The 12,246-nt window shown below is 35.2% G+C and overlaps 1 protein-coding gene across 50 annotated transcripts in view; it reads left to right on the forward strand.

The window, feature by feature from the left end:
• RPS6KC1 (ribosomal protein S6 kinase C1) overlaps window positions 1–12,246 on the forward strand; it is a 212,996-nt gene that overhangs the window by 70,736 nt on the left and 130,014 nt on the right. For 45 of the 50 annotated variants that reach the window (XR_013395090.1, XM_077937596.1, XM_077937578.1 and 42 more), the window contains one exon: window positions 4,182–4,544. The exons of the other annotated variants lie outside the window; for them this stretch is intronic. Coding sequence is in view for 36 of the 45 variants with exons in the window: in XM_015116405.3 (XP_014971891.3) it covers window positions 4,182–4,544 (363 nt within the window). In the remaining 9 variants the exon portion in view is untranslated. The remainder of the gene's footprint in view (window positions 1–4,181; window positions 4,545–12,246) is intronic. 50 annotated transcript variants of the gene reach the window in all.

Genomic DNA, 12,246 nt, shown 5'->3' on the forward strand with positions numbered 1-12,246 from the left:
AATATTCTATAAAATGATTTTAATAGCTGTATAATATTTTGTCATAAGGAGGTATTATAATCTATTGTTAGGAATTTGTTATTGCCACCTTTTTACTAATTTTTGTGATGGACAGATGGACATTCTTGTATGTAGATCTGTTTCCTACATTTCTGATTGGTTTTGGTATAAATTGCTGAATTTCTGGGTGAAAGAAGCAATTTTGCACTTTTGATATGCAATGGCAAATTGTCCTCTAAAAAGGTTAAAATAAATGTCTTTTTGTTTTTCTTTGCTTCTTCTGGTTTGGCAATATAAATTTCTCTTTTTTATCTGCTGGGGTGTATGTGTGCTTGCTTTTAAAGATGCTGAATTAAGAAATTATTTAGAATTTAAAAAGGAACACTTTGTATGGAATGTTTATTTACTTAATCTTACTGTCTTTCTCTCTAGGTATTTTAATGGTCTTACTTTTTTGATCTAATCTCATTTAATTATGATTCTCATTGCTAATAAAATATGATTTGAAAAGTAAGAGGAAATATGACTATGGTACTAGTTTTTTGTGGTCAAAAGCCAAGAAACAGAGTATACATAACTTTGCCCTCTTGCCCTTTGGTGTTATTGTTATTGTTAAAAGGAAAAATGGGGCAAAACATGAAACAGAACAATGTGATAGATGGTGTGAAGGTTGTAGTGACAAGACACCAGAGAACAGACAAAAGAGATCTCTAACACAGCATTTCCTTTCTTTTGTGATTAGCTATATAAACCAGAACTTTTTTCAACCTTATCTGTTTATTAGTTTCAACGGGCTAGGTTATATATTGGCATCATTTTAGGAAATAAGTTTACATTGAAATACGTAACATGTTTAAAATGATTTAAGAAAAATCTCATAAAATTTATATATATTTCTTAGGATAATAGATAAATAACTTGGATTGCTATAAAAGATTCTTATTATGAAGTACTGTTACTGTCTGTATGGTTGAAATGTCAGAGAACTGAAAAGATTTTCACTAGGCTCAATGAATCTCATTTGAGATTGTCGGTTTAATGAAATCTGTTGCTTTTTGGGAATAGAATTTGTTCTTTTTGGGCATTCTAAGGACTTGAAAAAAGTTGAAAATGAGGATATATATTGACAAGGTACCAAAGCGGCATCTAAAGCTGATTAGAAATTTGGGCTTAGTGGCCAGTAACATGTTTTTACCCTAACTTACTTTATTTGATATGAAGTAGGCAATTTGAATTTAAAATAGGGGTTGGCAAAACTATGTTCTATGGGCTGAATGTGGCCTGCCACACCTGTTTTTTGTATGGCCTGAAAACTAAGAATAGTTTTTGCATTTTTAAATGGTTAAAAAAATTAAAAGAATATGATTTTGTGATTTTGTGATGGGAAAATTATAAGGAATTCACACTTCAATGTCTAAATAAAGTTTTACTGGAACACAGCCGTGCTTATTCATTTATATATTGTCTATGGCTGCTTTTGCACTATAACGGCAGTGTTGAGTAGTGACAGAGACCACATATGGCCTGCAAAGCCTAAAATAATTTACTTTCTGGCCCTTTATAGAAAAAGTTTGCTGATCCCTGATCTAGAATTGTATAGTCTAATTCACTTTTAATTTTGATTTAGTATATAATCCTGAGGAAATCATTTTCTTTTTAATTTTTTTTCTGAGAAACTTGGCAGATAACGTTCAGTGGTGAATGTGGATCTCATAGTTATTTCTAAACTAGTTTTTATATAACTCTGTTGTCAATCTTATTTAATGATATAGATCACTGACTCTCAAATGTAATCTTCAGATCTCTGGGTGTTTCTGAGATATTTTCAGGGAGTTCATAAAGCAAAACTATTTTGATCATAATGCCAGAACATTCTTTGTCTTTTCACCCTGGTGACATTTGCCCCGATGATACAAAAGCCGTGGTAGGTGAAACTGCTGTGCTTGGGCATGAATCAAGGCAGTGTCACCAAACTGTAACAGTACTCATTGCACATACTTATAAAACCAATGCTAATTTTTCCTAAGTAGTAGAAACTGTTAATTTTATTAAATCTTAACCCTTGTTACTTGTCTTTTTAATATGCTGTGTGAAAGAACGAGAATTATACATAAAGCACCCTGCATCCTGAACTACCATGGTCGTCTGGAGGAAAAGCACTTGTGCAGTTGTTTGAGCCATTGGCTGAACTAGCTGGTTTTTTCATGGGACACCATTTTGCTTAAAAGAACAATTGACAAACTGTCATTATTCAGACTTGTGTATTTGGCCCATTTTTTTCTTGAAAAGGAGTGAAGTTAGCTGACACTTAAAGGAAAACAACTGATATTATTTGTTGCCAATAATAAAATTGGAGTTTTTGATTCAAAATTAGGATTTTCCGATAACCTCTATCTGCCACTTTGGGTTTGACAGTTTCCCAATACTTAAAGAATGTTCTGATGAGATTAGTAGATAATGAAATGTTGACATATGATTTTTTGGGATAATGAAATGTGCTGTCAACATTTGGAAGATCTTTGTAACTAAAGGAACGAATATTTTCAGGATGACCAATGGGTGATGTTATAAATTCATGCACAGGTGAAAGATCCATTCAGTGTGCAAGAGAGACCAGTGGATTTGAATGTAACAGAAACAAAAATTTCATTCATAGGATTTTATATTCCACATTACAACTAAGCTTTAAAAAACTGTCACTTGTTGAGTTTTGGTGTAGTATCAGAGAACAATATTCATAATTATTTGAAAAGGCTAATACTTGTTTCTTTTTCAGTTACATTATCTATGTGACATTTCCTTCATATCTTTCATCCGAAACAACATATGACAACAGATTGTGAGCAGAATCAGATATGAGAGTCTAGCTATCTTCTGTTAATCCAGACATTAACAAGATTTACAAAAATGTGAAACAATGCCACTTCTTTCACTAACTTTTTTTGTTTTTGAAAATATAGTAATTTTTCATAAAAATTATGTTACCATGTAATGGGGCTTTAATGCTTTATTTTAAACATTTCTAGACTTCTTTTCTAAATATCAATATTGGTATTTAATAAATATTCACAGATACAATTCACATGAACAAAAGCTTTGTAGAGTCCACAATGATTTTGAAGAATATAAAAGGCAGTCCTGAGAGCAGAAAGTTTGATATGTATTATAGATCATGCTCGTTTACCATGATGTCAGTTATATGAACTAGGAGAAGGAATTTTCACTGCTAAATAATTCAGTAGCACCTATTACTTATTTTTTGTCTGAAAACTAAGGTGGAAAAATACCTTTCCAAAAGCTTATAGAAGAGGTTAAGATAAAATGTCTAAAAATTCAGTCTTTAAGAAATGCTAAATAGTATACATTTTCCAGATATGGATGGCTACCTAAAAGCACACTTCTGAGGATGCATTGTATAGTTGTTATATAGTTACAGGTTGAGTATCTCTAATCTGAAAATCTGAACTCTGAAACACTTCTGTCCTGAGCATTTCAGATGAAGGATATTCACCCTGTTTATATAATTGTTATAAAAGTTATAATATAATGATAGTCTATTATGCTTTATATGCATTCACTCTATTTCTCATTTAAAGTCTTACATAATGAGTAATACTATCAAGTAACCTGCTATTGGTCACATAATGAGTTTTAAGAGCTGGAGCTGGGCTTGGTGGCTTATGCCATCTAAGCTACTCAGGTGACTGAAGTAGGAGGATTGCTTGAGCCCAGAAGTTGGAGTGCAGCTGAACAACATAGCAAGGTGCTGTCCTCAAAAAAAAAAAAAAAAAAAAAGAGAAAGAGAGAGCACTGAGATTCAAGTACTTTTTCCTTTATCAAAATGCTATTATTTATAGCAACTGTGTGTACAGGCAGCAGTTTTCTGTAAATAGCTCACGGGATCTTGTGGTAAAGGTTCTTTTTGACAACCAAACTAGATAAAGATTTGTCTTCAATTTTAGTTTGATGATTAAGGCAAGAAGTTGTCTTCCAGAGTTACAGAGAGACAGTAAAGTGAATGGACTAAGCCGAAACAAATTGCTAGACACTGACTTCCATCAGTAAATTACAGCCTTCCAAATTGACTTGGATAATACGAAAAATGAATAATTAGTATGATTTGTATTCGTTTGGCTGATTCTCAATTTAATATCTGTTTACTATTGTGATCATATTTCTAGGCTTCTCCAGTGACAGTGATCTGATATCTCTTACTGTTGATGTGGATTCTCTTGCTGAATTAGATGATGGAATGGCTTCCAATCAAAATTCTCCCATTAGAACTTTTGGTCTCAATCTTTCTTCGGATTCTTCAGCACTAGGGGCTGTTGCTTCTGACAGTGAACAGAGCAAAACAGAAGAAGAACGGGAAAGTCGTAGCCTCTTTCCTGGCAGTTTAAAACCCAGGCTTGGCAAGAGAGATTATTTGGAGAAAGCAGGAGAATTAATAAAGCTGGCTTTAAAAAAGGAAGAAGAAGATGACTATGAAGCTGCTTCTGATTTTTATAGGAAGGGAGTTGATTTACTCCTAGAAGGTGTTCAAGGTATGATTTTATGTATATTAATATGTTTTGGCATGCTCTTTTGTTGGTACATGGGAAAAAATTACATACATATATCTTCTGTTTAGTCTTATGGAAATAATACTGAAAATGAGAAATTACTGAAGCTTAAAAGACCTATGTATGGGTATATACTTTAAGTTCCATGAGATGTTAGACATTATTGGAGGTGCTTAACCCTCTATTTTTAATCAATTAATCCACAAAAACAGGATTAAAAAAAAAGTCAACATGTCTCGAAGTCTCTTGTATGAATAATAATCTTTCTTTTCTGACTTGAAAAGGCAGTGTTTTACTGGCCTTCATCTCTCTCAGGAGTAATTCACAGAGATTCTTGATGACCTGAAGAGACAAAATGAAATGGATTTTTAAACTAAGAGCATAAAAGATTCTTGGGTTTGCCTACTATTCTGTTCTCTGTAATTGTAGTAAATTCTCATTTAATTAATGGAGGTGATGTGGGACATGTAGAGCTGAATGTAACTGAACATCCATATATAGAACTTACTTTTTTGAAGTATTAGCTATTGTTTTAACCCTTAAATTTTTCCTTATAGAAGCAGAATGAAGCATTCTGTGTTTAGTTACATGACTTTTTAGATGCAGTATTCAAAGATTGATACTGACATTCTTCCAGTGGTTTCATTTACAGAAAATCATCATTTTCATTGTTCTGTGGTCTTGGATTTGTCAGTACCATTCAGATTATCAGTCTCCTGTATTGCTAACATTTTTTAACTACAGTACTTCTCATTATGCCTAGTATCCTGTAGTCCAGAAGCCTTTTGTAATTTCTGGAGTATAAACTTTCAGTTTTATAAAATGGTGTACCTGCCTGTTTATGGAGGGTCCTAGCTGCTTCTTAACCAGGATTTTGACCATTTCTCTTATTTTTAGGTTTCACGCCCACTTCCTGATGCCAACAATTCCTGAATTTTTGGAGAGTTTTACCATGCCATGTAAATCAGGCAACTCTCTTGATTTTCTTTCAGTAACCTCTCATCCATCTACCTTTTTTTTTTTTTAAATTATATTCCCATGGCAGCTTTTATATTCTAAAATTTTCTCGCCGTTACCTTCTCAGTTTCTTTGTCCTTATGGGGTTTTGTCTTAAATAATTTTTTTGACTGCCGTGTTAGTAGAGTTTCTGGAGGGAGAATAGCTAAAGAAATGTGTTCAATTTGCCATCTTCTACTGGGAATTCAGATTTCACAATTGCTACTTAATTTTGGTGGGCCCGAGGATCAAACAGCTATTAATGTTTTGTGTGTATAGCAATAAGAGGAGCTGGAGTCTTGTTTCTTTTTTCACTAGTTATTGTCTTACTGAAGTTGCTGATATAACTATTTGGAACCTGTTAACACAGTTTCAAATAATTGATTCTAAATTCATTTCTCATTAATTTTGTCATCTTGATATGATTATATAATAGCTATCACTTTTAAGGTTTCTAATTGATAATCTAATTTTGAAGTTACTTGTTTTCCTGCTTTGATGGAAAGATCATTTTCATCCTAATTTTATTTTTCAAATGGTTTTATAATGTTAGGTTTTTTTTTTTTTTTTTTTTTTTTTTTTTTTTTTTTTTTTTTTTGAGATACAGTTTCATTCTGTCACCCAGGCGGGAGGGCAGTGGTGTGATCTCAGCTCGCTGCAGCCTCTGCTTCTGGGGTTCAAGTGATTCTCCTGCCTCAGCCTCCCTAGTAGCTGGGACTACGTGTGTGTGCCACCATGCCCGACTAATTTTTCTATTTTTAGTAGAGATGGGGTTTCACTTTGTTTGCCAGGCTGGTCTTGAACTACTGATCTTAGGTGATCTGCCTGCCTCGGCCTCCCACGGTGCTGGGATTACAGGCGTGAGCCATCGCACCCGGCCATCTGTTGGTTTTTTTGTTTGCTAGTGGAGCATTCTGGTCTTAAAGATTATTCATTTTTATTCTTTGCCTTAACTCTTATTTTAGGTTGGGAGTTTAAAATCGGTATGAGTTATAAAAAATTCCACTCTGACATTTTTCCATTTCTTTTCAGATAATTATGTGCTAAAACATCACTGGTGTTTAATTGACAAATAAAACACATCAGTGTGGTCAGTGTGACATTTTTCTAAGTTATTTGCATTTAATCTTAGAACATTTCATAATGTTACCACTTGATGGCACCAGAAAAATAGAAATCTGTGCTTCAGAATGAGAATTATAGATGCATGTCAGAAAATAACAAATAATGTGTCATTTGGTTAGTTACTTTGCTGATTATGGTGGTGAATTATTTCTCCACTAGAACTTGATACCAAACCTACTAGACTGCTATCGTAAGGAGCATTACCATTTAAACATATATCTCCTATTTAATGCATGTTTGTCTTTTTGAAACCACAATATCCATTCCTGCTCTGGATTGGTTTCTGTTGTTAATATGTCACAATTCCAGAAGTTAATAACTGACTAAATTGATTTTAGTCTTTTATTGTTTATTCATAATGTGATCAATTTTTATTCAGACAAACTATGGGAACCACAATCATAGAAATCTAATTTTTAACCGGTATATAAAAGAACCTTTGTTTCAGTCCTCTTGGTTACACATTTGACCCTGTGTCAAATGTAAGGTCAGGACAGTGCTTCCAGTCCATGGATTCTGTACTAGCATACTAGTCGCCATCTGACAGACATATGGACATTATCCTTCAATTTCTGGGGAAACTGGGGGCTCTAGTTGTGAGCTTGATTTGACCTTTATGCTCAGAAGAGATGTTTCCTTGGGTGAAGTTTGCTCTAGGGTGACAAAACTATTAGTTAAATATCTCTATAGCCAGTAAAACCTATGAATCGTTTAAATTGAACTCTTCATAACATTTGTTCTTGTGACCTTTATTGGCATGGATTGGCATGCCTTATAATAAAAAAAGTATTTCTGGATATCTGATAATTCAGAGAAAATAATCTTTCAGAGCTAAGTAGTGCTTTATACAAGGATTCTTGTGGGTTGGCAAATTTTGTTATTTTGTTACTAAACTATTCATCCTAAAGAAGTTTATCTGGGTTGTTAGTAGGTCTGATAAAGATGGCTTGATGTTTTTCTTATTTAACTGGTATTTGCACAGCTGAGACCACATGCAAAACACAATAGCAACAGCTCTCTTTGCCCATCCGGCAGAGAATAAGTATACCCTGATAGTGGTAACTTTGAATTCTCTTTGAACCTGACACTTCACTTACTGCCTTTTAGAAATGGTTCTTGGAATGAAGGTACTGTCTACTCTTCTAAATTCTCAGGTCTTTCTGGATTTAAGACAGAAAATCCAAAAGTCAGAGTTGAAGGAATCAACTTGAATTTTTTTTTTTTTTTTTTTTTTTTTTTTTTTGAGACAGAGTCTCGCTCTGTCACCCCGGCTGGAGTGCAGTGGCCGGATCTCAGCTCACTGCAAACTCCGCCACCCGGGTTCATGCCATTCTCCTGCCTCAGCCTCCTGAGTAGCTGGGACTACAGGCGCCCGCCACCTCGCCCGGCTAATTTTTTTTTTTTTTGTAGTTTTTAGTAGAGACGGGGTTTCACCGTGTTAGCCAGGATGGTCTCGATCTCCTGACCTCGTGATCCGCCCATCTCGGCCTCCCAAAGTGCTGGGATTACAGGCTTGAGCCACCGCGCCCGGCCTCAACTTGAATTTTTGAAAAGGATGTTGCAATATATATCACACTTTCCTGTCCATCTTGTTTATATATTACTGAAAGTGGCTGATATGATTAATCTGTGTGTGGGCTTATTGGAGTTGTTGTGATAATATAAAGTGACAAATGGATTACATAAAGGTATTAATAAAATGTTTAAGTAATTTATTACATGCCTGTCACTGTACAAGGTATTTTTCTTACATTATTTTTAATCTTCAAAAGAACCCTGTAAGTTGAACTATGACTGGCCATACTGGACTTTGTCTAAGGACACCAACATTTAGAGGGTGCAAACATTTAATATAATGATTCTAAAAGCTTGGCACCTAGTTAGCAAGAATAATTATTTAAAACAGGAAGCTACCAGATGGCGAGCATTGTTAGTAACACCCATCTGTGGGCTACATTATGAATTACAGAGTTGATTTGAGAGCTGGTTTTGTGTAGTTTGTTCCAGGTGCCAAAAGTACTGGTTTGATGTCTTTGTAAGGTAAATGTTGTGATCCCTGTTTTATAGGTGGAGAGAACTAAGACTTACATAAATTAAGCAATTTGCTCAAGGACACAAGCCAGTAAAAGTTGGGCTACAATTTTAATCTAGGCCTTTTCTGAGCCTTAATCGTGTCTTCTTCGTATTGTGCTGTACTACCTCTCACATGTTCCCCCTAATTAGGTTAGCATTTTAAAATGGAGAAGTGGGAAATCCTCTCCATTGTCGAATATTTGAAAACTTTCTTATTTTGAGTATTTGTCATTTTTCTTTCTATCGATTTGTTTGTTTTCACTCAGCCATCTATTCGTCTAGTTGATCGTTCAACAAGTATTTATTTCTTATATGTACCTGGCCCTGTAATAGGGAATATAAAATGGTTATTTTCTAAAAATATAAAAGAAAATTGAGCAGTGGCCCTTCAAGAAGAGATGTTTCTGTTAATAGCTTGCTAATATGACCCATGATTTTGTATTGTATATCTTGTTGAAAATATCTGGTAGATTTGCTGCCGTAGTCATACCTGTTGCTTTTCACTTAACTTGATGTTAATGCCCCACTTAAAAAATGCCCCATTGGCCGGGCGCGGTGGCTCAAGCCTGTAATCCCAGCACTTTGGGAGGCCGAGGCGGGCGGATCACAAGGTCAGGAGATCGAGACCACAGTGAAACCCCGTCTCTACTAAAAATACAAAAAATTAGCCGGGCGCGGTGGCAGGCGCCTGTAGTCCCAGCTACTCAGGAGGCTGAGGCAGGAGAATGGCGTGAACCCAGGAGGCGGAGCTTGCAGTGAGCCGAGATCGCGCCACTGCACTCCAGCCTGGGCAACAGCGTGAGACTCCGTCTCAAAAAAAAAAAAAAAAAAAAAAAAAAAGCCCCATTATTTCCCCCTGCCTTTCTCACTCTTTTTCTTTTCTTCTTTTCTCATTTTCTCCCTTCCCCTCTCCTTCCCTTTTACCTCCTTTCCCCTCCTCTTCTCTTCTCTTGCATACATTATGAGTGAAATTTCATAATGTATTTCTGGATATTGTTGATATCCAGTTTTTCTTTGAAGATTTTATTGGTATTTTTGACCAGAGAGACTATTTTTAATATTAGTACTCAGATAAGAGATGCAAACATTTTCATTCTGGTAAATGGTATAATAAGCAGTACCAAACCATTTTTTTATGGTTTATTCTTGGGTAGATGTGTGCTAGGCTGTCAGGGATGTCCAGATGTATTTCAAACACCATGACCTTATGTGGAGCTTGGACCATTGATTTATTCCATGAATAAGAGTTATTCAAATATTTAGAAACCCAAAGGATAAAGTTTTTGGCTTTGGAAATAGATGGATATATGAAAAAGGTAGTAAGTTTAGGTTTCATAAAGGGAAGCAAGTCATATAATTTTGGTATTTAGGGGATCCTAGAACCAATCCCCTGTGGATACTGAAGGGCAACTGTATAAGATTATATTCTGAGAATAGAGGTAGTTTTCCTTCTTCCTTTTCAATTTGCATGGCTTTTATTTCTGTTTCTCACCTAATGCTCTGGCTAGAACTTCCAGTACAATGTACAAGAACATTGGGAAAGCAGACATTCTTGTCTTGTTCCTGATATCTTAGGGGGAAAGATTTCAGTCTTACCATGGAATATGATGTTAGTTGTTGGTTTTTCATAGACGCCCTTTATCATGTTGAAGAAGTTCTATTCTATTCCTAGTTTTCTGTATGTTCTCTTGCAAGGGTGTTGGATTCTGACAAATGCTTTTTCTACACCACTTGGAACAATCACATGCTTTTTTTCTTCTTTGTTCTGTTAATGTGGTATATTACATTGATTTTCTTATATTGAACCACTCTGGAATTCCTAGGATAAATCCCACTTGCCACAGAGATTTTTATCTTAAGTTTGAACCCAGTTGTGCCTTTTGGTATCTCTTATGTATTTTGTTTATCATTGTAATATAGTTGGAAAAGAGGGACTGCTTATTGAGGTATGAGCCTTCTATCCATCTCCGTCTGGAAGTTAGAGATCTTATTTTTCAATAGGGAGGAGTATTAAACAAATACAGAATATTTCTTATTTTATTTTAGTTTTTCCTTCAGTTGTGACCTGTGACCTGAATGTCATGAAAATTTTCTGCAGCCTTTTCTGTTTTAAAATAAAATGTGTACTTTTCACTATGGTTTAATAATTTGCCTTAGTTGAGAATTTTTCAGATCTTAACTGTTTTGAAACTGGCTAGAAGGAAGCATTTTAAATCAGTCTAATTAAGATTTTTAAAAATAGAGATTTGAAATGATTTAAATATGCCACTTAGTCTTCTGTCTTCCCTCCTCATCAGCATTCTGTTTTTTCCTTTCTTCAATTGATCCAGGAAGTGTCTGCCAATAGGAGAAAGCAGTTACTAATGCAGTGAACTCAGAAGGAACTATTTCATAGGTTCAGAGAGAAGACTTTAGATTCTGTGTTCTCGATATTCACAAATGAAAAGAGTTGCTTTTTAAATTAGCCTATACTCAGGTAATTCTCTTTCAGGTTTTGTGTTAAGACTAGATTTTCAGCTCCAGGTAGCAAAAACCTAACCAACTCAAAGAGGCGCATATAGAAAACATTGTTTTAGTCCATCTGAAAAAGAGTGTTTTATTCCACATGAATGATTACATATAGCTCAATTCAGGTGTTCAAGAAATGCCAACATGTCTGTCTTTTTATTTGCCTGTCTCCGTTGCCACCCTGTACTTGCTATCCCCTTTCTCTTGTTTGATTTTGTCTTCATGGCATGAAAGATAACCCCCGACTAGCTCCAGGTTTACAAAGACTTTGTTCTCAGGATCCTGGAGGAAGAGGGTATTTTCCCTCATAGCTCCAGTGAAAGCCCCAGGGAGGATTGGCCTGGCATGCATCACATAGCTTTCACCTCTGTCTTTGTAACCTGATTAGGCATAGGTTATTTGGTCGTCCCTGGGAAGGTGGACAGAGCTATCCCTGATGAACTGCATGAACTGAACAGCATAACCATGGAATGTGGAAGGAGTGGATCAAAACGAGGAAGGGATGTTATGCAGAAACAAACAAAACACATTGAAATGTTATCTTCTGCTTATCTGTCATGGCCCAACAGTGCCGTTTATTATCCTTTCTCCCCTGGCCTTAAAAAACAAAAATGATTGTTTTGGTTGTTCATGTGTATTCTCTTGTATGTTTCTTAGATGATAATTCTCTAGAGAACAGGCATGATATCTGTTTTTTAAAAACTTTTAACGAAAGTATAGTATATATACAGAAAAGTAAATATCGTAACCATATAGCTGAATGTATTTTCACACACGTGACACTCCCATGTGACTGGCATCCAGATCAAGGAGCAGAATTTGACCAGCACCCTAGAAGCTTCCTCATCTCCCCTCTTCAAAGGTAATTATTATTCTGATCTTTAATGGTGTTGAGTGGAAGAGGTCTGCTTTTTCTTTTAAAAAATATTTTGGAGAAGGAGTCTTGCTATGTTGTGCAGACCATCTTGAACTCCTGGCCTCT

This window comes from Macaca mulatta, chromosome 1 (assembly GCF_049350105.2).
Source record: "Macaca mulatta isolate MMU2019108-1 chromosome 1, T2T-MMU8v2.0, whole genome shotgun sequence".
Classification (NCBI taxonomy): Eukaryota; Metazoa; Chordata; class Mammalia; order Primates; family Cercopithecidae; genus Macaca; species Macaca mulatta.